Here is a 24,218-nt window from a genome sequence, read left to right as displayed (position 1 = left end):
AGTGAACCCACCCCATGACCCACGTAGAAGGCTGGAGGTCCGGAGCTGATTGTCCAAACGCAATTCTTGCGTCTGCCTTTGTGAAACCAGGAGTTGTGGATGGACATCACGCCCCTGACCTCTGAAAATCAGCGAGGGACGGACCACCGTGGTTGGGATAAAACTCGGGGGCTTTGTGGGGTGGATGAGCGAAAGACGCTGAAAGACAAACAGAGAGAGGGAGAGAGATATTGAATAAGAGACTGTGTGTTTATGTAAATGTAAAACCTGCAAGAACCACTCTTGACATTTTTGGAGGTCAGCTCAACTTTTTATTTTTTTTTTCCCCAGAAAAAAAAAAAAAGATCAGAAGAGTTTTTGGATAAGCTTAGGCCTGTAAAAACTTTCTGTTTGAGACTTTTATTTCTAACCAACAGAATGTAGAACTGAATACTTAGGTCAACCCAGGTGTGTTGTAAAAAGCTTAGGAAATGCTCCTCTTCCAGGACTTGGTTTATAAGACAAGCTGGCGAATAATTAACATCAGAACTGGTTTTGCAAAAAGTATTGGCACCATACGGAGATGGCAGGTGGAAGGTAGCCAAAAGGGAAATAAAAAAAAGGTCAATTAATTTACCTTGCAATTACTCCACAGAAATAGGTCTACCTAAATCCTAAAATTTATATTGAATTTCTCCAAAAATGCAAATGATATTAAACACTTCCGGCTTCAAATGATGTGAGGTTTTTAGCGAGTTTCAATGAGTTTCGAACTCAAACGTCCGCAAACTGCCGGTGGTATTTTTTGTGCGTTTCCCTCCCATGCAAGTGCAAAGAAGTGTGAACGCTTGTACATGCCCGGCTGTGGAGATCAGGAGTGTCCCGTGCTGGAAAGGGGTTTGGAGTCTGTCTGTGGAGCAGAAAGGGCTGAATAGCTCTCACCGTGTTAAGTACAGTTGAATGTGTCCGGTTCACACTTCAGCACCAGAGTCTAGAGAGGGTCTTGCTAAATTTGCAGTGGAAGGGGTGAGAGTGACAGAAAAGGGGAATGAATGAGGAGATGGTGTGTGTCTGTGTGCGTTTGCATGTGTGAGTGTGTGTGTGTGTGTACTCAACGTCTCTGTGTTTGCCCCTGTGAATTTGCTTCTGTGTGTGTTTTCCTGTGTTTGACAAAGTTCAGGGGGCCAGACTTGAAGAAAAAAAAAAGGGAAAATGAGAGAAAGTAAAGGATTTGAATTAGCTGGAGAGGGAGGGAGGGGAGAGAGACAGTGAGCAGGATGAAAAGGAAGGCAAAGATCTGACGGGGAAAGAGAGGAGGACGTTTTTTTTTTTGTTTTTTTTGGAGGGAAAAGAAGACTGGGCACCTTGAAATTTGTGTGGCAAGATTGTCCGGCGCTTCACAGCACGAGTGGCGTAAATTGGTGAGATTTATAGATCGGAGCTGCAGGAAGTGACAACTCAGTCTGGGAAATATGTATAGAGAAAGAGAAAGAGCGAGGGTGAGAGAGAGCGGGACAGAGAGGGTGGGAGGGAGATCAAGAGCGAGGCTGCATTAATATGCTAATGTCCCGAGTGAATGCACAACAGGCCCACTGACCAGGCTAATCACTGGTGGACACACACTGAGGCTAATCCCTCTTGCAGCACTCACACACACATGTGGTCATGCACACACAGAGCACAGGTTAAAATATTTGGACAGTGACATTTTTGTTTTTTTGCATTGATTAGTCTTTGTATCCAAGCACAGGGAAGTACTGATTGTCAGGTTTAACTCTGATGTGTTCATGCCCTAGTGGGTGATAAGTGTGGGGACCATCTACAACTCTAAGTTTACGTTTACCAAACAGACAAGAAAATTAAAAATTTAGCATAAAAGGTTTCACTTGTTGCAGACCAGATTTGCAAAATGAAGGAAACAGGTGAAGAGGACTGTTGACAGCGTGGGATGCAAAATCCAGAAAGACCATACGGGTAAATATGGCAATTTAAGTTCATGCCGTAGTTTAACTTCATGTCAAATCCAGGCTGCAGGAGTGCACAGCAAAAATATAAAGTGATAAAAACAGCAAAAAGAGGGAAATTAACACATGCATTCAATTTAATATAGGACCACGTGTGTTTTCTGGTTTGTCATTTTATGTGTCTCCTACTTTTATTGTGTGATATGAATATGTGTAATTGTCAATATTTATTCTATGATGGTAAAATGTACGAAGTATAAAAAATAAAAAATAAATCTAAATCTATCTTGAGGTCGTGTTGTGTTTCTATTTCTGGAGCTAAAAACAAGCAAAGATGTTGCATTTCATGACAGAAGAAAAGCCTACAGTATTTCCTGAAAGTTTATTTGAAATGAAATGCTGCCTCTTGGAAGTTTTTGAGGATGAAAGTGCATCATGAGCAACGATAAAGAAAGCATTGCATTATTTTTAGCTATTAACTTATTAACTATAGGAATTCATAAGATTTTTAAAAGCATATTTATATATTTTTTAACAGATCAAATGAAATGACATGTGAAAACTGATTTTTTTTCTTTAAATGGGAGAAATATTTGTAACACACTGTGTTTTCTGTCTTATTCAGTCAATTTCAACAATAATGTAACTTTTAATTACTGACTGAATTTTTCCCATCTGTACTGAACTAAATGGACAAGAACAGCTGCCTGGAAAGTGGTAAAAGTGTATATTTGGATAATAACTTGCAGAACTTAATGTCTTTCATAAAATTATTTTGATTAAATGTGGATTTTGGGAATTTGTTCTCTGCATTTAACTCATGTACTGGCAGTGTGTAGCCATGCACAGTGCACATGGAGAAGTTGGAGGGGGGGTTAGGTTGTTTAGCCCTGGACACAGAGGGCATCACCCCAGAGGACACTACACTGAACTGCTGGCGCCATGATGGACACAAGGTCTTGTCTCCTATCCTGTCCTTTTATAGCACTTATGACAACAATAGTATGTTTGGATGTTATTAACTCCAGAAAGGCTGAACCGTTAGTGCAAATGTTTGCAATCATTTTCCTAATCAGTGATGCAGATCTCATGTTACAAACACATTGATTAACTGTCTTTTAAAATAATTTTTAGAAGAAACAACAATAAGGTAGATTTAATTATAACTATAGTAATTTAGATGGAAAACAAATACACTCATGTGACACTTGATGGCGAGATGGTAACTTTTAAATTTCCAACACAGCTTCTAGACCTAAAATAGTGGACACAAAGTATTAAAGTAGTAGATTAAATTACTGAGAACTGAAGAAATATTTTGTGATGGCCAGAAACTCCAACGAGACCTTAGACTGTGTTTACAGAAAAAAAAAATCATAACATAAATACAGTATATGAGGATTGTATTGCAGAGCCAACGTATTACGTGTCTTTTGATTGATGTAACCACAAAGAAATATGCTGTAATGTTGTATAAAACAACAAAAGGACACCAGACACACACAGATTTTTATTAAAATCAGACTATTGCCTGACAACCATGCAAAACCTGCATGGTTGTTTTGTTTTGGATTGTGCAGGAAACCCAGAACCTAACGTCACGCCATTATCGTAACATTGCAGAGATGAATGATCCCTTATTTCTTGCACATGACTGCTCCTCCTGCAGAAATACAAAATATTTGCATATGTCTATGTAGGTTCTCGGTCGTCCAGGTCGTGGTATGTCCAAAAATCGTTTGACGAGGCAACTGTTCTTGTTGCGTTTTGAGAAGATGCTTTGCCACTCACACAAGTGGCTTCTTCAGTTCTTCAGTTTACTTAGTTAATTGCTTTGAGGAGATCACATCCACGGAGGTGTCAACACTGATTTGTCTTGCAGCGCAGCAGGACCACCAGGGCTCCAGTGTCCAGCCGCAGGCATACAGAAGCTGAACTTGTCTTGACCTCTTGACCTCCTGCACTGGATGTGTCTCCCTGGCTCAGTGACATGTGAGGAGGCACATCGTGGTGATCACACAGCCCTTCTCCAGCCTGGAGAAGACAGGCTGCACTGTTGTGCTATGATTGAGGGCTAATGTTTGGCTGAAACAGAGCACTAAGCCAAATCCTCCACCATCATCATGTTTTCATCCTTGCAGGGGGAGGGAGGGTTGACTACGAGGCAAAGTGGGGGGAGAGGCAGACACACACGGGGCCTAGTCGCCACATCTTTTCATGCGAAGAAGCTGCGCCGCTAAACCGTCAGTAATTTGCATGTTTTTTCACAAAACTGTATATTTGTAGCATTTATCTGGCATATTAAGCGAAGGCGGAAGTTAGACGGGCTGTGATAGACTTTAATGTTGGACTAATGTAGCTCCGACCATACAATCAGGCTAAGTAGTGTGGCTAGGCGTAGTTAGCTTTAGCTTAGCCTGTTTTGCCAACTATGTATAACGTGATTCCCGCAACAGGTAACACAAAACTCGTATTAACGATACGTGCTGCGTTAAGCTCCATATTTAGTATTTATATTAGCTTCAGCACAGACGTTTTAAATGAGCTAATACCGACAGCTAGCTCAGTTTACGAGCTGTGTGGTGGCTAAAGCTAACTAGCTTGGAGAAGCCACGGCTTGTTGCCACTTATCTGAGGCTCCATCTGTGTATTTGTGTTTTATTTACTGCGCCGACACTTGATAATATTGTCGGTTTTCGGTTGCAATGTCACATTTGTTTGTCACATATCTGCGTGTGTTCGTTGTGTACTGGGCCAGTTCAAAACATTGTTGGCATCAGCTGAGCAGCTGGTTGCTTTGCAAGGTCCTGCTGGAACGTTATGTAAAACACCAAAAGGACACCAGACACACAGATTTTTTTATTAAAAATCACAGCGTGGCATTACAACCTTGCAAAGACTGCGTGGTGTTTGTTTTGTTTTGCATTCTGTTGCAAACCGGGAGCTGTTATCTTACATGGTGCTCTCTCTCTTTCTCCCTCTCCCTTTTTCTTGTTGTGTTGGAATTTCAGACCCGTTTTTGGTTTCCCAAAACAGCTCCGGCCCGGGCCTCAGTCCGCGGTCTAGAGTTTGGTAGCAGGCTGTTTCAGACGGAAGCATATCGGCTTATAGCTGCCAGCCTGCCCCTGTGCCCCAGCCACCATCATGGGAGACAGTAGAGGTGAGCAAAGGAAAAAAAAAAAAAAAAAAAATCCAACACGTATTTATTTCTCTGCAGCAACACGACAAGACAATCTGGAAAACATTGCACCCGAAAAAACAGCGTTAATTATCGTTCCAACTTTATAAATTATACTCATTGGATTAAGCATTGTGCATGGGCCATGATGCAACACAAAACCTAAGACTTGCATGAATATTGAATGTTTTAAAAACAAACGTGTTTGCATCTGTCGCAGCTGCATTAAATAAGTCAGTTCTTTAAATTGCAATTGCACCATTTCTTCAAAGAAAAGTGGATTTCAGTGTCATTTAGATTAGTAGAAAATGATATTTCCCAGTTGCATGAATAATGTGTCATTTCAGCTTTACAGTCTATTGCAATATGTATGAGGCAACAACAAATAAAAATCCAGGTTTTTTAGTGCTGTATTTAAACATCTTGATGATACTAATGTGTTACTGTGGTTTACTCTTTGTCACTGATGTTTAACCTTTATCCAAAACAGTAGTAGAAGTAGAGGTAGTAGAAAGCTCTGTATCAGAGTGTTGAGCCTTTATTAACAGACCAGGAAAGTAACGACAAACCGTGTCTGTGTTGGGGTAATACTTTTAATTATGAGAAAACAGCCCTTAAATTAAAAACTAGATGAAAATATATTTTCTCGCTATTGCTACTCATTAATATAGCACAGACACATAATTTATGGAATAAGCAGTTTCACTACAGGGTCTAATGACTATGATTAAGCAGTCTCAAAAGATTTTCTTTAATGGCAGATTATTTATGGAAAGATAACGTTATTAGAGATCCAAGTCCCACACTGAATCTCTTGTGTCAAATGCACTGTCTGACAACTGTTAGCAATTTTAAATAAACAGCCTTAAAAGCAAAATAACAGCATGAGCAAAAGTTTATTCCTGCAGTTCAGTGCAAAACCACCCACAGCCTCCATAAAAATCAAGGCTTTGACCAGTTTACTGAAGCCGACAGCTACTTTTAGCTAACTAGGGGTGTCCTTCTTGGGGTAATAAACATTTTCCACCCATTAGTTTTGTGATTCCTGCGGTTTAATGTACAAAACAACTCCACATGTTGGTCTTCTCATGAGCTTTTAACTGTTCTGATTAGTTTTGTACACCTGCACGCACAACTCGCTGATGAACTCACCCAGAAAGCTACATCACAGAGTTTGATTAGTCTTCCTCTGGTTTTCTCCCTTCAGATTCTCGGAGCCCAGACAGTTCGTCTGTCTCCTCCCCACCCTCGGGCCAACGGTCCCCTCCGCTGGTTCCCTCAGCTGCCGCTTCCATGACCTCCCTGCCTCCCATCACCTCTGCCGGGGTCAACAGCCCCATCAGTAGCATCGGTTCCCCCTTTTCTGTTATCAGCTCTTCACTGGGATCCCCCTGCCTACCTGGCACACCTTCAGTTGGTTATGGCCCTATTAGCAGCCCCCAGGTAAGACAGGGCTGTTTTTTCACACGTTATATTGTTTTGTTACCAGTACAGTTACCAGCCACTATATCCAATGTACAGTGTGACTACAATTATTCATATTTTTTAATATTTTTAACCTAGAGAGTGTGTGCTACTCCAGAGCACAGACACATTTCTGTTTGACTTGAACAAATATCTTAAAATGATTTCAGGTGCCCTGGCAAGGCCAAGTTATTCAATTAGTCGTTTGGAGAATATCAAGCTACTATTTTTGCCCTTTCATATTTTGTTATACACTAAACATCTCGTTTTGTTTTCCCCCTACGTGTCTTGTTTACACAGTTATTTACATGTCAGCTGTCCTAAATTAAGTTTAGGTTTTAATTTGTCTCAGAGAGGGTGGGAGAAACAGAAAGAGTGTGCACTCACTCGCAAAAGTGTTTGTTGTGAGGTCTTGGCGAGGTTTGAATTCCTACACAAGTAGAAATTGTAATAATTAAATCCTTTTTGACATTGTGTTCAATATTAATTTTGATTTCGTTTCAGATCAACTCTACAGTGTCCATGTCAGGGCTCCATGCAGTGAGTAGCTCGGATGATGTGAAACCTCCACTGGGCCTGAAACAGCTGTCAGCTCACAGCCCAGGGCCGATGCTTTCCCAGAAACGCCTTTGCTCCATCTGTGGAGATAGATCCTCTGGTAAGTGGACACCTTAAATACAACCAGCCTTTGTTAGGATCATATGTTGCAACTCAGGAGTTTGTCAGAGGCCTCAAGATACTTTGAAGATTTAACTTTGGAAAGAATTAATATCTATTTGTTCTGACTTATTTGACCCCTTTCCTCCGTCCTCCCTTCACCTCCCCAGGTAAGCACTATGGAGTCTACAGCTGTGAGGGCTGCAAAGGCTTCTTCAAGCGAACGGTGCGCAAAGACCTGACCTACACTTGTCGGGACAATAAAGACTGTATGGTTGACAAGAGACAGAGGAACCGCTGCCAGTACTGCCGCTACCAGAAGTGCCTGGCCATGGGCATGAAGAGAGAAGGTGAGTACGACAGAATCAAACCGTGTACATCACTTTTTCATGAAAGTATGAAGCCTTCACACACACCTTTTCATGCTTGTAGTTTAAAGCTTAAATGCAAAAGTGGTGCATTTTCACACATAAGGTAAATTATTTGAAGATGAATATTTAGCTACTTCAGGAGACCCCTGCCATTTGTCCTTCTTTGGCCCATAATTAGACGACACAGTCGTCTTGCCTGAAGGCCAGACAGAAGATTCCCTACCAGTAAAGTTTTGTGGGGAAAAGTTGATCTGGGGTCGCTCAGTTGGGACTTGATCCCGCTCTGGCAAACGTCCGTCGGGCCATTTAAATAATTTGTGTGGACTTTATGGCGTGATGGACAGAAGAGTAACATCGATGTAGCCGTTCCTGTCATCTGAGCGCAGTTCAGTTAAATTACACCACAAAATGGCTCTGATTGGTTGCAGAACTATCCCGTTGCATGCAGAAGTTTCCTTTCTCTTTATCACTCGAAACAAACTCCATAATGAAATCCCAATTGCATGTTACCACGCTTACATCCTGATAGGAATCTGCATCATCCTAAAGGCCACTGCATGCCGGCCTTTTAGCTAATAAACCATTAGCTAAAAGGTTAACCCCTGTCCTTTTGATTTATACTAAAGTCTTTGTTCCATCTACTCATATAACTTGCTGTTTGAATAGGCACGAGGGGTGTGGTGACAGTTTTTGTCTAGTCATAAGAAGTATCACATGCATTGTTCTTTTTATCAGGTGTTTGTCTCCAGGTGACCATCAATCAGTTTAAAACCCATCCCATGATTCGGACCAACAACAAAATTCAAAACGGCAACAGTGTTGCCTCTACGGTTGGCCCCCACCGTGGAACTGCTTGACTTTAACACATTTGCTGTACATTAAAAAAAAAAACGAGGCTGTCAAAAACTGCTGCTGATCTGCTTTCTGCATCGCGAAGGTGTACAGTGTGATCCAAAACCATGTTGGATCCAGTTTAAGATAATTCATCTGAGATCATGTGCTGCTTTTGGAGTTGAGTAGAGTCAACTGCACCGAGTGTTCGTCCTGTCGTACTGTTAGATTAAGACTGAATTCCACAGCATGTTACCAGGCAAAATGTATTAAGTTAATTTATTAAGTTAACGCAGATGAAAGGAAAGTTCGGCACAGCTGCTCTCTTTGGCAGACCCTCTCTTCATAATCTGCTGAGCCTCAACCAATAAATCCTGAGCCCTGAAGCTTTTAGCTCAATGCATCACTTTAAATTATATATATATTATATATATACACCTTAATTATAATTAGTATTAAACATGTCAGCATGCATATTATAGTATTAATGTTGATATTTTTCTTATTGTTGTTCATTTTGTCAAAATGAGCTTCAGTAAAGCCCCTTTCAGACATACACCCCTTCACCTTAATCAGGTGGCAATTCATCAAGTCAAAGAACCAAAGTCCTGCTGTAGTCTTTTTGTTTTTTCACATTTTTTCTTTCTACTTTCAACACAAATATAAAATACTGTGTGTAAATGCACACACAAATATGACCTATTTACATTCACTTCTTTTTTGTAGTCTCCCTAAAAATGACATTGTTGCACTGATCTAATCCCGGCCGTCATTCAGATGCCACAGGTTTAGGAATCGTTTTGATCTTCATACAAAAATGTCTTGACTGAGCCACAGCCGAGCTCTTATCACAAGACAGGCTGACAAAGTAGTGGGACCCTTCCATTGTTACTTCCTGCACTATCTCGTCTTGGATGCTACATGCCAAAAGCTTTTTTTTTTTTCTTTTTTTTTTTTATATAAGCCCTGGTGTGTATAAATAAAGCCGTTAAGCCATCCGTGTCTGAATGATACAAAGCTATTACTTTAAGAGCTTGACAGAATCACGGTTTCACACAGTCCATGTCTGAAAAGGGCTTAATATGTGTAGAATAGAGGATAGAAAGAACGAGTAAAGAGCGGTAGAGAGGGAGATGGGGGTGGGTAAGCCTTGTAAACACTAACCCCTTTCCCCCTCTCTTCCTCTTTTTGTTTCCTCTCGTTCTCTCTCTCCCCTTCCCTCCTTCTGTAGTGGCCAAGATGAACGACAGATGTAAGGAGAAGAGGGAGGGAGGGGTGTGTGTCTGTGTATGTATGAGTGAGCAAGAAGCAGAGAGCTATTATATTGCCTATCAATTAGACGGAGCTAGTTTATAAAATATTTTTTCCGTAGTTTCTTGCCAGTGCTCAGAGGTGGGCCAGTGCCAGCCTTGAATTACTTACCCGCGTGTTTTTAACCTTTATGGATACAGGGAAAGTTTGCTGAGCTTGCAGACTTCTTTTAATCATCACCCTGCTTTATTTAAAAGTTAGTTATTGTTTACTCCCTTCTGGTTGCTACCCAGTAAGGTCGTGGTTACTGCCGTCAGCCGCAGAGCAGTTCCACATCTGTTCAGAAGCATTCATTTTCAAGTTTTAGGATACTGTGATGCTCGTAGCAGAGGAAGGATCGAGGCTCAGTGAAGTTCCCTCGCAGGTTTTTCAAGCCGGTCTTGGCATCCACAGTGGCAGCTGTCTGCTACAAACCCCACTAAAATGTTTTTTTGTTTTTTTTTTTTTTGTCTGTGAAACACACAATGACCAGTTTTGATTATAGGTTATGGATTAAAAACACTTGCTTTGCCTCAAATTAAATGATTAATCTGTGCACCTTAAATACTCAGTAATTAATTCACCGCGAGACACATACAAATGACCTATTTTCATATGTCTTAAATTTCCTGCATTGCTGATTTTCTATTGTGCTGTTGCAGTACTGGCAAAAACATAGCAATTCCCCCTTCATGCTAGCATTTCTGGAGTCACACTTGTGAGACTAGGGATGTCCCAATCAGTGCCGGGAGATCAGTATCAGGGGCCGGTCCAGGCGTTTCTAAAACTGATAAGATTGGGTTTCGACTAAGCACAATCTGCTGTAGTTGCCGTAAACCAAAACAACATCTGTGTAGCGTTTTAGCGTTTTTTCCTGTTGTAATGCCGAAACGACAACAAACACCGAATGCTGCGTTTAAGAGGAGAGCTTCTGTGAGACGGCGTCGGGGCGAAAAGAGAACGCAGGTTTTTCGCCATCTGTTGGAGCTTCTAGAAAAAAAGTGTGAGCTCTCCTCTTCACACGCTTCACACTACATTAACTCTGACAGCCCTAGTTATTGAACACATTATCTAGGAGAAGGTAGAAACGCCTTTATAAATCTCTTGTTAATAATAAACGGCCGTTTCTTAATATTGAATTATCTGTATCGGAGGGAAAAAACACTTGTTTGGGACGTCTCTAGATGGGACTGTTGATACCGAACACGTAGGATGGCTGGTGAAAAGGCCTTCATATAACTCACGCCCCAAATCTTAAGACGCGTCATTCATCTCAAAGTCAGTGGCAGACTTTTAAAAGTGAAGACAGTATGAATAGTTTAAACAATATGTATTTTTTTGTCTTTAACTATGTCTGTTTGATTTGACCCAGTTACTATGAGTTCATTATTATTGTGATACTGTGAACAAGTGGATGCTCCATCAATATCTTGTTATATAGTGAAGCTCCTCAATAACCTGAGTAAAGGGAAGATTTTAGTGTGAGTCCATGGAGTCGTAGTCATTGTATTTGCATGAATGCCCTCTGCATATATCTATATCTATATCTATATATCTATAAATATATATAGATATATATATATGCATTAAAATACCAACACTGTGCTTTATTACTTTCTTCCCAAATGTACCTGTAAACAGTTAATGATAATCATTTGCCGTGGCCCTGATAGAAGTATGAAAGGCAGTATGAGAGACTCTATTACCATGACATGCATGTGTCTCTCTTCTTTCCTGCTGTTTTTTTTTTTTTTTTTGCGTTTTATCACGTTAATTTGATCCTACTCTCTCATCTTTCCCTGTTCTTTTTACTTCTTTCCCTCCGTATACAACCCTGTCCAACACTAATCATTCCACCTCATTATTCCTCTTCATTCTTTTTTCCATTATCCTTCTGCGTACCCACACTTTTTGCTTCCACTTTTTTCTCCTGCACATTGACATCCATTCACCAACCCACCCACATTTTTATTTTATTTCTACCCTTTCTCTCTTCCACCTCTTTCTTGTCCTTTATTGTTTTCTCCTGTGTTCTTCTTTCCCCGCTCTAATCCTGCAGCTGTCCAAGAGGAGCGGCAGAGGAACAAGGAACGAGAGGGCGAGGTGGAGTCGACCAGTGCAGTGAACGAGGAAATGCCAGTAGAGAAGATCTTGGAAGCGGAGATGGCCGTGGAGCAAAAGACAGAGCTTCATGCAGATGGAAGTTCAGGAGGCAGCTCTGTGAGTCAGATGGTGGAGTTTGACCGCGAGCTGTGATTCTTTGAGGTGCCTTGTATTAGTTAGTGTGAATAACATGGTAAAGTAATACTCTGTTGTGGTCGTTACAGCCCAACGATCCTGTCACCAACATCTGTCAGGCAGCAGACAAGCAGCTCTTCACCCTGGTGGAGTGGGCCAAGAGGATCCCTCACTTCTCCGAGCTGCCCCTGGACGATCAGGTCATCTTGCTTCGTGCAGGTGAGTTAGTATGAAGGTTTACTGGTGATTCTGCTGAAAGGCTCAGTTCTATTCTTAGAACTGTTATGCATTTGTTTTTAGAAATGCTTTAAAAAAAAAAGAAAAAAAAGAAATATGTACTCCAAAAACAGCATGTGGCCTCAATTATGTGTACTGGACAAAACAGTAGATACTCTTTAAAGACATTAAAATGATACGCCACCCCTATGTGAAATTTAGTTATTCACCGTATTCTCCAGAGTAGAGAAGTGTAGTGTTGTTATTTAGCTAGTGGCAAAGCACCGCTGCCAGACGCAAAGACACCGTGTAGCACCTGAAAACCCCTGACTTCCGTCAACTCAGCGACCTGACTGGTTTTCAGGTGCTGCTTGGTGTCTTTGCGTCTGGCTGTGTTGCTTTGTCTGTGATTTGCCAGAATATACTCTCAAGTCTTTATCTGCCCTAGGCAATGCCTTTGTGTTAATTGCACTGACATTTGTACTCGTTTATTTATCCCTTTTGCGAACAACTGGCTAATTAGCAACACTACATTACAACGCCTATGCTAAGCTAAAGCTAACAGGTTTAGGACAATACCTGGATTGATTTAAAACTATTTTTCGCACTTATCCAACTCTGGGGAATGACTAAATTTCACGTATCCCCTTCAAATCTTGGACAAACACTGTTACTATAATTTTACACCACTAGCAACTGTAGTTTTAAAACAACACAAGAAATGTACCAACCATACATAGATTATTGGAATTTATGCTTTGAAATAATCAGTAAAGTAGTAATGTAAAAAAAAAAAGCTCTGTGTTTAGAATTACAAATGTTTCAGAGGGTCTGATCAGGGTAAGCGACGAGAAATAATGGCAGCATTTGTTTGACGAGAAGTCCAGTTACTTAGCTACCTTTGAATAAATAATAGGGTTTGATTCACAAAATAACACCCAGCCTTTCGACAGGCTGGAATGAACTCCTGATTGCATCCTTCTCCCATCGCTCCATCTCGGTAAAGGACGGGATTCTACTGGCCACCGGCCTGCATGTCCACAGGAACAGTGCCCACAGTGCAGGCGTTGGAGCCATCTTTGACAGGTAATACAAAGAAGCAAGTACACACAAACAGCATTTGGAAAATGTGGGTGCGAGATGAGGTTGGATAGGACGTGATCATGTTCACTGGGATTTAGCTGCACAGGATCTGCCTCTTCACATTCATGAGATCATCAACTGCTGAAAGGAGCACTTTCTTAAAAACACACTTCTTTTCACTGTGTTTCTTATAATCCAAACACAAGTAATATTCACACCTAGATGAATTAGTGACTGGGGTTAAACATCTATTTTACAGTGTCTTCACCTTTGGTTGGCTGCAGCTGCTGTGTTCTGCATTGGCTGTAATTGGCTGAGAAACTTTGCTTCTGTAGTGCTGCCTCTAGGATAATGGCGCATGCCAGGGAGGCTGGTGACTAATCCTCATCCATAGGCATGCATGCACACCCACACACAGTGCCATAGCACCCACTGCAGCCTTTGATAACGTGGTAATAGCTGGCGAATGGACGGTACTAACATGTTAGTATATAAAATAGGAATGTCCCTATAAAATATTTAAACCTGCCTCAGTGTGTAAATTGACCTTTGATTATTCTGCTGTGCGTTGTTGAGACCGTGTGTATACAGCAGGCGTGGCCTCGTTAGCTAAACTATCAGTTAAATTAAATTAGAGTGGTTTTAGGTTATTATTAGGAGTTAACTCTTTTCTGTTATTCTGTTAAGGTTTGACACTCCTTACGCTGTAATAAATGCCTCACCAGCAGCTTTTAATACTTTTACATGCTTGGAGTGTCTGTTCAATTATTCTGCAGATCTTAAACAATTCCATCTAAAACCCAAACGACCTCAAAAATGTGTTAATTCACTGTTAATTACACAGTAATTACATTGCTGTAAATGATCTGTATTTCACTCTAGCACGATTTAAAGCGAGCTAATGACTCTGTGGCTCAGTGATTTTCCTTTGATAATTTCCTGATATCAGCGCTATCTCCTAATAGGAGGCTTCTGTTTCAGCTTGGCATCAGTATCTGTTTAAAACTACCAAACTATATTCTATCAAGAACGACGTAAAATAATAAAATATCAGAATGGCTTTTCTTTGCTTGGTGTAGACCTCTTACTTGATATACCCTGAAGTACATTATACAATAGCCATGAACAAGACAACTTGTCATTTTTACAACAGAAGTTGACAGAAAAAAAAGGGCACTTTACAAACAGGAAAGATACTGTATGTAGAGGTTAGTCTGCAGAGGAAGTCTGACAACACTCAGGAATTACAATCAAGTGAAGTCAAATCAAGCACATGAATTGTTCACTTTGTCGTTTGATATTCTTTGCACTTTGTGTCTTTATTTTGACACAGGGGCCACAGTTCACTGGGATGTGCCCGAGTTACTTTCCAAAATGTGTTAACAGCCTGAGTAAGAACACGTGTTAAAAGATGAGGGTTTTCAGCGTTTTACTTATGAGCAGTTTCACGTGTACTAACGGTTTCCTGCTCCTGTGCATTTGGCTCGTAAGATTAATCTTAACCTCCCTTTCTGCTTCTTTTAACACGTGGATTAAAGTTTAGAATGATCGTATAGCTCTTCTATCAGAAGTCCACACTTAGCAGTATTTAACAGGAACAGTGTTTATGTGCAGGTGCAAGATAAAGCAAACTTTAAGACCATACAATTAAATAAATAATAATAATAATAAATAAAAAATTGCGATGGGTTCTCCACAGATTTTGACCATGTGAAAGCATAATGTGAGCATGGACTGATCTGTACAGCTGAAGGGATACTGTAATAACAATGCAACTGTGTAATGACATTGTAATAACACATTGTGATTGAATACACAGGGCGCACAATGCTGAGGTTGGGGCCATATTTGACAGGTAAATACGCCACTACACAAACACTTTTTCTTGAACCCCTCCTCTTTGAGTCAACATTAAAACGAGCACAGCAACAGAGCAAAGGTTTGGTGCTTTTAGGCTTTTCTGCAGCTTCGCAACAGCTGGCCACGTTGTAAGTCAGAACAACACTCACTGAGCATTGTTTGACTCAGTCACCTTGTGGACTGAAGGGTGGTGGTTTGGCACATCGTTTTGTTTTGCTCAATCTTTTGCCCATTGATAATACATTCTCTTACTAAGGCAAATGCTTGTCGAGAGACTTCACAGACCATGCTGTTCAAAACAAACAGTGTGGACTAGCTTTGTGAAGCTAGCGTTGTCAGGGCATTAATGGTCAGACCCAGGTGGATGATAAAACGCTGTATACTTAAATGCTCAATTAGTTTTTAGGTCCCCTAATTTACTGGTGCGTCTCACCAGTAAGACGCCTCCTGTGATAGGAAATTTTACAACGTTAACAACGTTCGCTCTGGGTGTGTACCAAGAAATGCTCTTTTCCTCACAATTTCTCAACTAAATATGAATAAAATAGTTCTCCACTGTGCTGGTGTTGGCAGTGCACTGTTTTGTGGGGCTTGGGCGGTGTCCGTTAAAATCCACATCATTAAAAACAGATGTCTATTTCTGATCACGGATGATGGAATAGCAAATAAGCAGTCCCTAATGGTCATCACTTCATCCCCCCAGTTCCTGGCCTGTGTTCCTCTATTCTTCTAAAGTCGTGTCCTTGGCACAGGCGCACGTAATGGCTCACACTAAAATATCTTCATGTATCCTTGCGCAACACATCTAATAAAGCAGGACTTTTGCAACTTCTCTTGTTCGAAATGTATTAAAATGTTGATGAGTCGGTTGACGTCGTTGTTGTTAATTGCATGTGTTGCTCTTGAATGCCTGGACACCTACTTTTCGTTTCTCATGTTTCAGGGGTTTTGGAGCCTTTTTAAGAATGAATGGATGGATACAAAATGCAAATATAGCCTAGTCGCTTCTTTAGCCTTGTATTAGCACGTTACAGTTCAAGTGAAACAATGAGATTCATGTGAATAACCGTGTTAAAAAGGATCCTTCTGATCCAACCTGTCACCTAAACTGCAATGAGCCGGTTAAAAAATAAAACCTAAAGTCTAATTTTGTGTCCTTATTATTTTTGGTGAGTAATAACAAATAGTAGCGTCCGTTGGGGCTTGGCAAAGACTTCCCAGCTCCGATTCCGTTTTCTGTGTCTCACGTTGATAGTAGGACTGTGAACAATAGGACGTCTTGGTCCGGATATTCTTTATCTGTTATCAGGATATCAATTGGCACCACCAGAAGCCCCAAAACATTGGCCCAGTCATCAATGATAGATGGAAGTTTCCCTATTCTGGGGTTGAAGTGTGAATATCAACATTTTGGCAGCCAAAAATTTTCACATAAAACAGCCACAACCAGAACCAGCAGTTTGTCTCTGTGGTCAGTTGTAACCGTGTTTCTTCTTTCTGCAGAACCAGCAGTTCAGCCATGCCATAAGTAGTTGGGAGATAAAGTCATTACATGAAGGATTAACGATAAAAAACTGTGTTGGATTATTGAGTATGATCTCTCTGTTGTTCTTACTGTCCCCCCCGTCCCACCTCCCTTTTGTCTTCTTATTTCTTTTTTTTCTGTTTTCCTACTCTTCTTTTCTTCCCCTGTCCCTGCTTCTCTCTTCCGTAAACTACAATATTTCTACTGTTTTTAAACGGGACTTTCCTCTGCGTATCTTTTCTCCCTTCCTCCTCCTCCTCCCCCCCGCCTCCACTCTTTAGGGTTTTGACAGAGCTCGTAAGCAAGATGAGAGACATGCAAATGGACAAGACAGAACTGGGCTGCCTCCGAGCAATCATCCTCTTCAACCCAGGTATGCAGACAGGCGGGATGTTTGAAACCGTGTCAGAGTCTCGTTAGGGGCGCGGAATAAAGTGGGCAATTTAACGTCTGGAAACCTGACATTTTTTTCATTCTCATGCAGACATAATAAAAATGTTCTCTTGTTTTTTTTTTTTGTTTTTTTTTTGCCCTTGCCTGAAGATGCCAAGGGTTTGTCCAACCCCAGTGAGGTGGAGCTCCTGAGAGAGAGGGTGTATGCATCTCTGGAGGCTTACTGCAAACAGAAGTACCCTGATCAGCAGGGCAGGTATGCTGTAAAGGCAGCACACAGCCGAGCCAGAGGGGATGCAGTTATTGGTAGCTACAATCAGATATGAGTTACATAATATGAGCTTTAGGAATGAATTTTATTATGCACTCGAAAACCTGTGGGAGTCCACAATCTGCTAAAGGAAATTTAATTTCAGCATTTTCCATAATTCTCCCAGACAGTAAGTTGCACAATTTAAAAATCTAGGTCATTGTTCTTATTGAGTTTCAGTGTACGGATTAACAGAGCTCCTCCTTCTCCTCCTCCCCTCCATCATCCAGGTTTGCGAAGCTCCTCCTCCGGCTCCCAGCACTGCGCTCCATTGGTCTGAAGTGCCTGGAGCACCTGTTCTTCTTTAAACTCATTGGCGACACGCCCATAGACACCTTCCTGATGGAGATGCTGGAGGCGCCTCACCAGCTCACCTAGAGTAGCCAGGTTCGGTCCGGTCAGGATCCGATGCACACCAGGATTACCGACACGACCGCCCCCTGCGCTGGGTCGTTTGCTCTTCTTACTCGGCCTCACTTAACTGCAGCACCTGCTGGTTTTAATACACCGGCAAACACATATAAACACGAATTCCTTGTCAAACTGGTTGACACACACACACACACACACACACACACATGGAGATTCTTGAAATTGCATACACATAACAAATGCAGATGTATACAAATCATATGGCTCTGAATGAACAGTATGCTAAAACACACAGATTCCCCCGTCTTTTCCCATACTCTGTTTAACCATTGGGGTTATGACTTCAAGGCATATATCCCCCCTTTTTATCACACATATACAATATGTCTTAATTTTAAGTTAGCCTTCCGTTTTCACACCTTCATCTCGCAGTGGGTTTTTGCTTCTACATAACTGGTTTACTTCCCCTGTATTTGCTCGGGTAATTACAGTTATTGCTAGCCGCACCTCCATATATTGTATCCACCACTAGTTGGATAGTTATTCATGTATGATTTTAGCTTAAAAGTCAGGTGCATAGCATTTCAATCAACTGTCTACCGTTAAACCAATTCACTTGTTATTGTTAGGAGGTGTCCGGTAACGGACAGGCTAACACGCCCTCCCAGTGACTTCATCCAATCTCGTAAACATTGAAATATTTTATGCTTTTTTGAATTTTCATGCTGAAACTTGTTTGAGTTTCGATTTTGAAGTACTGTACTCATGAAATGAGAGCTTTTTCCAAGGCATTGAAATCCAGGAAAAAGGGGCTGGGAGCACTTTGTTGAACAGACAACCTTAGTCCCTCCCACCCTGATGCGCACAGCGGGCTTTGTAAGACAAGAAGAATGACTTGAATTTTATTTTTTTTTCTTTATATTTTTGATTTTATCCTTTCCTCTACTTTGGCAGATGTTTGGCATTTTAAACAGCTTGAGGCTCGCCGGAAGTATGGCTTCATGGAAGAAAAAAAAAATAGTATTTGTTTCCCCAAGTCCTACCTTTTCTGGTGGTCATTTATGCACTTTTGTGAGTTGTAACTGTGTAAATGTTCTTGTTTCCTACAAATGACCATCTGTTCTCAAACACCTAAGATTAACTTAAAGGTACTATGTGTAGGGTTTCTCTCATTATTGCAACACCGAATCAGATGCAAAGATTTGTTCTAGATCTTACAGCTCAAATAATTGGCCGCGTCCTGTACAGATAGGATTAGATAATCCTTCAGTGTATCCCGCACTAACCACCAGTCCACTGGCTGCAAAAAGAGGAAAATAATTCCCTGCGCTCTGAACACTTGTGCAGATAATTGGTCGGTGTGTATGTGACCGATGTGGCGTACTGTTGAGTAAATAGAACGACTGTTGTAATCCTCTATCCAGCATTTATCAGTTAAGTGTCTTTTTTACAGCAGGCATTGCTGTGTGCACTCTGCCCTCCCTGTAAAACCTGATGCAAACAGGTGATTTCCGTGCAGCCTGCAGATGGAAAGACGAAAGGACAAAATGCAATTAAATTAGATTTCACCACTGAACCGAATTAGTGCTATATAATGGAAATCCTACACGTACTACCTGCAGCTTTTGTAACTTTTATTCAGTATGTATTGGCTCATACTTATGTACAGTAGATGTAAATAATAAACAGAGGAGTCATGCTGAAACAAAGATCTGTTTACACTTGAGAAAGTGGATGATGTGACTCCAGCAAACACATTTTACAGCTCTTTTTTTTTTTTTGCTGTTAAATCAACATTGGACTTACCTCCCTTGTAATGAAAAAAAACACCATGAAACTGTTTTTGAGCCCAGGGCCAAACCACACCTCATTGCTGCTTTTGCACCAACGTCTGCCAATGTTTCCTGTTGTTCTTGGTGATTGATTGGCTGGATTCTGTTGACAATGGCACTTGACGTTAACTGTGATTGAAAAAATTTGCGTGCAACTGAATCTGAGCGTTGCAGCGAGAAGTCGAATGCAGCTACCGCAGAGATCACGAGACAATAACTATGAATTTAAACGTCTACACGCTCAGTATAGAGCAATACTGGGGTACACGTAAAAGATTTACCACAGACTTGTGTTAGTGGAGTATTTAAAAGTGTTGACACACTGAGGTTTATTTAGCCTTCTTGTTAGTCACCACATTCGATAGAAATTAGAAAGACATTCGCAGTATCATTCAACAGGGAAGAGGAACAGCTGTCCTCTGCCAGGTGCTAAATAATTAATATGGTCTTTTAATTTAAGACTTGCACAGTCACATCAATGCAAACACAGTATGCAAGTACGCAGACAAATCAGACGGCCATTCTCCACTCTTGCTTAAAGTGTAGATTTTCCTTTTTTTTCCTTCTTTGCTGTTTTATGACCCCCCCACCATCCCTGCAGACTCCCAAATATGGAAAACGAAAACCAGCTAAGTGCTTGTGCATTTTGGCTGTGGCTGGGGAGACTTTTTTTTATTCTACCAGACACAGCCAGAGCCTTTTGTATTTTCGAAAGCAGACGGGCTGCTGAGGTGGAAGTAGCGGTTGAATTTTCGGTCCGTTGTAGCTACTTCTGCCGGTTTGAGCGTTGAGCTTCCTGCCCTGCGGATAGTCCAAATACTTCTTCTCAGAGAGGATCCTTGGCCTCCCCCATGTGATGCGGCCGTAGAGGCTGGCGGTTGACCTGTGAGACAGGTGTTTTGTTTAACGTGTAAGTTGGTCTAACCTTAGAGTTTGGTGTGTTTTTTTTTTTTCCCTCTATCATTGCATACGTATGATCAACTCTAGATGTCCTTTCATTTCCTACATGTCGAGGAACGTCAGCCCCTCACGCACCATCGTCGAATTATTTTCTTGTTTGCTGGCGAAGATTGCTTACTAATTACAGGTAGTAAGCTCACGATTTAGGCGAGAAGCACCAACATCTGCCAGAAGTTTTGTACTGTTTCTGTTAGTGTCAGTGCTTTGGTGGGTTGCGTCGTTTGAGGTGAGCTTGTGGAGTTTCCAGGTTTGAGTGAGAGTGAATGCGGCCACTGGGCTTTCGAGATCTTTGATCGTGATTTAGAGCCGCGCAATCCTGAGACAGCTGGAGCGTGGGAAGGAGTTTGTAAGTGCGACTCAAAACGAGCTGGTTTCCCAGCGTCCTTCAGAGAGTGAACTGACTTCAGGAACGTGCGCTTGTGTGAATAATCTCTTCTTCTCGTTGGTTGATATCAAACAAAAAAAAAAAGAAGCAAATTCTCAGCAGGATTTTCGTTTCGGGGCTTCCTCTGTTGAATGTTTAAGCCTGCTGCTACTGCGCCATGTTTAGAAGAGGGGATGGGAATAGTGATGCAGGCAGTGGAGAGCTGGAGGGTCCACTAGTTGACATTAAACACCAATCGAACACACATCCGACTGAGCGGATGCAAATCTGAGACGACGACTCTTCAGACAGTTAAAATATGCAACTCGTGTATATTCATATTGTGGTAACGTGGTTAAACAGTTGTTATGCAATATATGCATCGTTTTTCCGGCATTTGCAAATGTTAGCTTAGCCTGTTACATAAGTTAATAATGATTGGCAGAGATCCTGTAGAATTCCCATCCCTCCACATAACGGCTTATTTCATTTTTTTTTTTTTGCATTTCTTTACATTTTGTTATGAGCGTTTAAAGACGGATAAAAGGAGTCAGTGCAGGTTCTGAATACTAAACCACTTCATCTGAATCAGGCTGGACGTTTTAGCCAAAGCTGGTGGTTGTGTATTTCAGTTTTATTTTTTAATTTGTTTTACGCTACGTGGCCACATGTGTATGTTTTTATGCACGTTAATGGAACCTGTCTGCAGCTGTGCGTGTTGACTGGCGGGTAGTCTGGCTTTGGCTGTGACTTTGCTGGGAGCTGTTAAATAAAATGGTTGAGTAAAATAATAAAAAATTAAAAAAAAAAAAAAAAGGTGCAGGAAAAGGAGCCAGGCTGGAGGGGTGATTATCTGAACACAGCCTCGCCTCCTTTTTCCTTTTTTTTTTTTTTTTTTTTTTTAACCCTGTTTCCATTTACTTTAAACCTAACGTAGCTTATTTGCTCGTTGGAATGAACGTGAGAATAAGCTTGTGATTCTTGGACAGTTTGAAAAGGATGTGAAGCTTTTCCTGGGACAAGCGTTGTAGAGCCGTGGAGAAGGGATTCGGTGCTGTGTGTGTCCCCCCCCCCTTCGCTTACTTTACTTGACGGCAGAGCTGCGACGATCTATGGTCCCCGCAGGAGACCGCTGAATCGCACCGCACCGCCCACAAATGTTTTTTTGTTTTTTTTCCTTTTTTTGTTGTGCACTCGAGGCAGACGCATGCTGTGACCTTTCGACTGCGTAACAGCGTCGCCGTCGCCATCTTTGTTACATTTTGACATTGCTCGCCTTTTGAAAAATAAAGGCACTGATTAAATATTTGAAATGGATGGCCCGGCTTTGACTGAAGACGGATCACCGTGCGTAGATCACCCGTGGGCGCCGAGTCTTTCCGGGGCCCTCTGGGGCCGAGGCCATCCTCCTGTTCTGTTCAATGAGGTGCAGTGTGCGCTATGCAGCCTTGAAACCGCCACCGTCACTGGTTTATTTATCACTGCCAAGCTGTTTGCCGCCTTTTTTCAATGCAGGGCCACTCAGTGCTTGTGTGTCATGTATGTTGTGGTTACTGTGCAGCACACTGAAGAGTGTGCGCTAACCTTGGCCTGTGTAATGCATACTAAACAGGGGCCCTAATAGGAATGAAATGACAGCTCGTGTGGAGAGGGGAGGACCGGTGCGTTCGTGTGGACTCCTCTGGGTGCTCAAGCTGTGCATTGGTGCTTTTCTAAAGGGCCCCGCAGCCTGAAAACATCTGCTTTAGTATCTCAGACACAGGCAAATGCATATATAAGAAGTGGAATTAAAATGAGGAATGATTTAAGAGGCCTAGCCGAGTCCTGAACCTGCTCTTCTCCAGTTGGATGCTCGTGTGGTCGTAGGTGGGCGGACGCTGCAGAACAGCCTCATCTGCTTCAGATTATAAGGGAGTGACTGTGGTTCTGTCCACGGCGACAGGTCTGGTTTGCAAGAGACACCTCTGAGCAGGATGTCATTACTTTGAATGAGCTTGATAGGAGGCGTCGACCAAATCTGAGCTCTCTCCTCCTGAAGGAGGAGGAGGTGGAGGTGGAGGTGGTTGGTGTTTAAGGCCAGAAAGAGGAGAGGGGCAGGGACTTGAAGAACTCAGATCAGGTGTTCGGTTGTTGATCGAGATAAAAAACAGATAATCCTATTTTCCAGTAGATCTAGAATCTTCCTTAATTGTTTACTCTTCACTTTGAAAACTTTCACACACTGTTTCTTCGTCTTGTTTCCCGTCTCCCTCTTCTCCAGCTACGATATTTGTCTTTTGTTTATTACGAAGTATTGAACAAATACAAGAAACTGTAAAAATCACAATGGAACCTGTCAAACTCTTCTTTTTAATTTTTTTTTCTCTCTTTCTCTTGTGTCTGTTCTTTGTCCTGTTCTTTGTACATGTGGAGCTGATTGACTATTGTGTGCTTTGGGGATTGAAAGAAGAAGAAGAAGAAAAAAAAATCGGAATACGTTTTTCAGTCATTAATTCTGAATCTTGTTTCTGTTTGTTGTATCATGTCTGAGTAAAGGTTTTAATACTGTACATGAAGTGTTTTTCCTTTATTTAATGGCATCCTCTTAATCATTGTAAATATTCCTAGATGGTTTACAATCGCAACGATATAGTACAAAATAGATTTTTCTGTGTGAACGAATTTCCATAACGCTCTGCTCCCACGGTGTCCTGCAGAAATGATATCCTCGTCAGTCCAGCAGGACCCCAGGGCCCCTGGTGACCGCTGGCTCTGCACTCCTGTCTTTCTACCTCTAGAGGGAGCACTGACCTTGTGTCCTGTCAAAAAGTTTCAGTAACCATCCAACGGTCTTCTGTGCTCCACCTCCTCGCTCTTCTTCCCTGGGTGGTGCAATTGCATCCGTAGTGATTTTTTAACACAAACCGACCAATAACAATGTGCTCTATGGCGTATTTTAATGTCAAGAAACAAAGGCATGTGGGAATGTGTTTGTGTCTTTGTAGCCATCTGGCAAGAGGATGCTCTTTTTCCTGCATCATCCTTCGCCTCTTCATGTAGTTTCTCATCTTCCTCCTCAGGTCCCTCTGTTATCTAAAGTCCTGTGCACTCAAACTTATTTAGAAGAACTGAAGTATTTACAAAACTGTTACATGGAATTAGACAGGTGCACGTTTTATAGAAATATGTTCTATAATAGCATTTATTTACCTATTTGAGCTCACAACATGGCTCATAAGCCAGTTTTCACCATCCTGTATGTAATGCTTTTAAATGCTCCTGTGTATTTTTCTCTACAGTGAAAACTACGCAGGAAGGCAAAGCGGTAATTTAGATTTGTATGTTACAGAGT

The 24,218-nt window shown here is 41.5% G+C and overlaps 1 protein-coding gene across 5 annotated transcripts; it reads left to right on the top strand.

The window, feature by feature from the left end:
* The first annotated feature begins 3,964 nt into the window (after window positions 1-3,964).
* On the top strand, window positions 3,965-23,436 carry rxrba (retinoid x receptor, beta a). Of its 5 annotated transcripts, XM_047604827.1 has the most exons (13): window positions 3,967-4,186; window positions 4,955-5,103; window positions 6,329-6,564; window positions 7,090-7,243; window positions 7,413-7,592; window positions 9,676-9,696; window positions 11,794-11,954; window positions 12,062-12,191; window positions 13,142-13,274; window positions 15,091-15,126; window positions 16,938-17,029; window positions 17,200-17,305; window positions 17,590-23,436. In XM_047604827.1, the coding sequence occupies exons 2-13, from the start codon at window positions 5,088-5,090 to the stop codon at window positions 17,735-17,737; spliced, it is 1,413 nt and encodes a 470-aa protein (XP_047460783.1). In that variant the 5' UTR covers window positions 3,967-4,186; window positions 4,955-5,087; the 3' UTR covers window positions 17,738-23,436. The 5 variants fall into 5 exon arrangements, with proteins under 5 accessions (XP_047460787.1, XP_047460783.1, XP_047460785.1 ...); XM_047604829.1 differs by lacking the exon at window positions 15,091-15,126 and having other exon boundaries at window positions 3,969-4,186; XM_047604828.1 differs by lacking the exon at window positions 9,676-9,696 and having other exon boundaries at window positions 3,971-4,186.
* Window positions 23,437-24,218: the final 782 nt, after the last annotated feature.

Source organism: Mugil cephalus, chromosome 14, assembly GCF_022458985.1.
Source record: "Mugil cephalus isolate CIBA_MC_2020 chromosome 14, CIBA_Mcephalus_1.1, whole genome shotgun sequence".
Taxonomy (NCBI): Eukaryota; Metazoa; Chordata; class Actinopteri; order Mugiliformes; family Mugilidae; genus Mugil; species Mugil cephalus.
The sequence above is the reverse complement of the archived record's forward strand: the minus strand, read 5'-3'. Positions and strand labels throughout refer to the sequence as shown.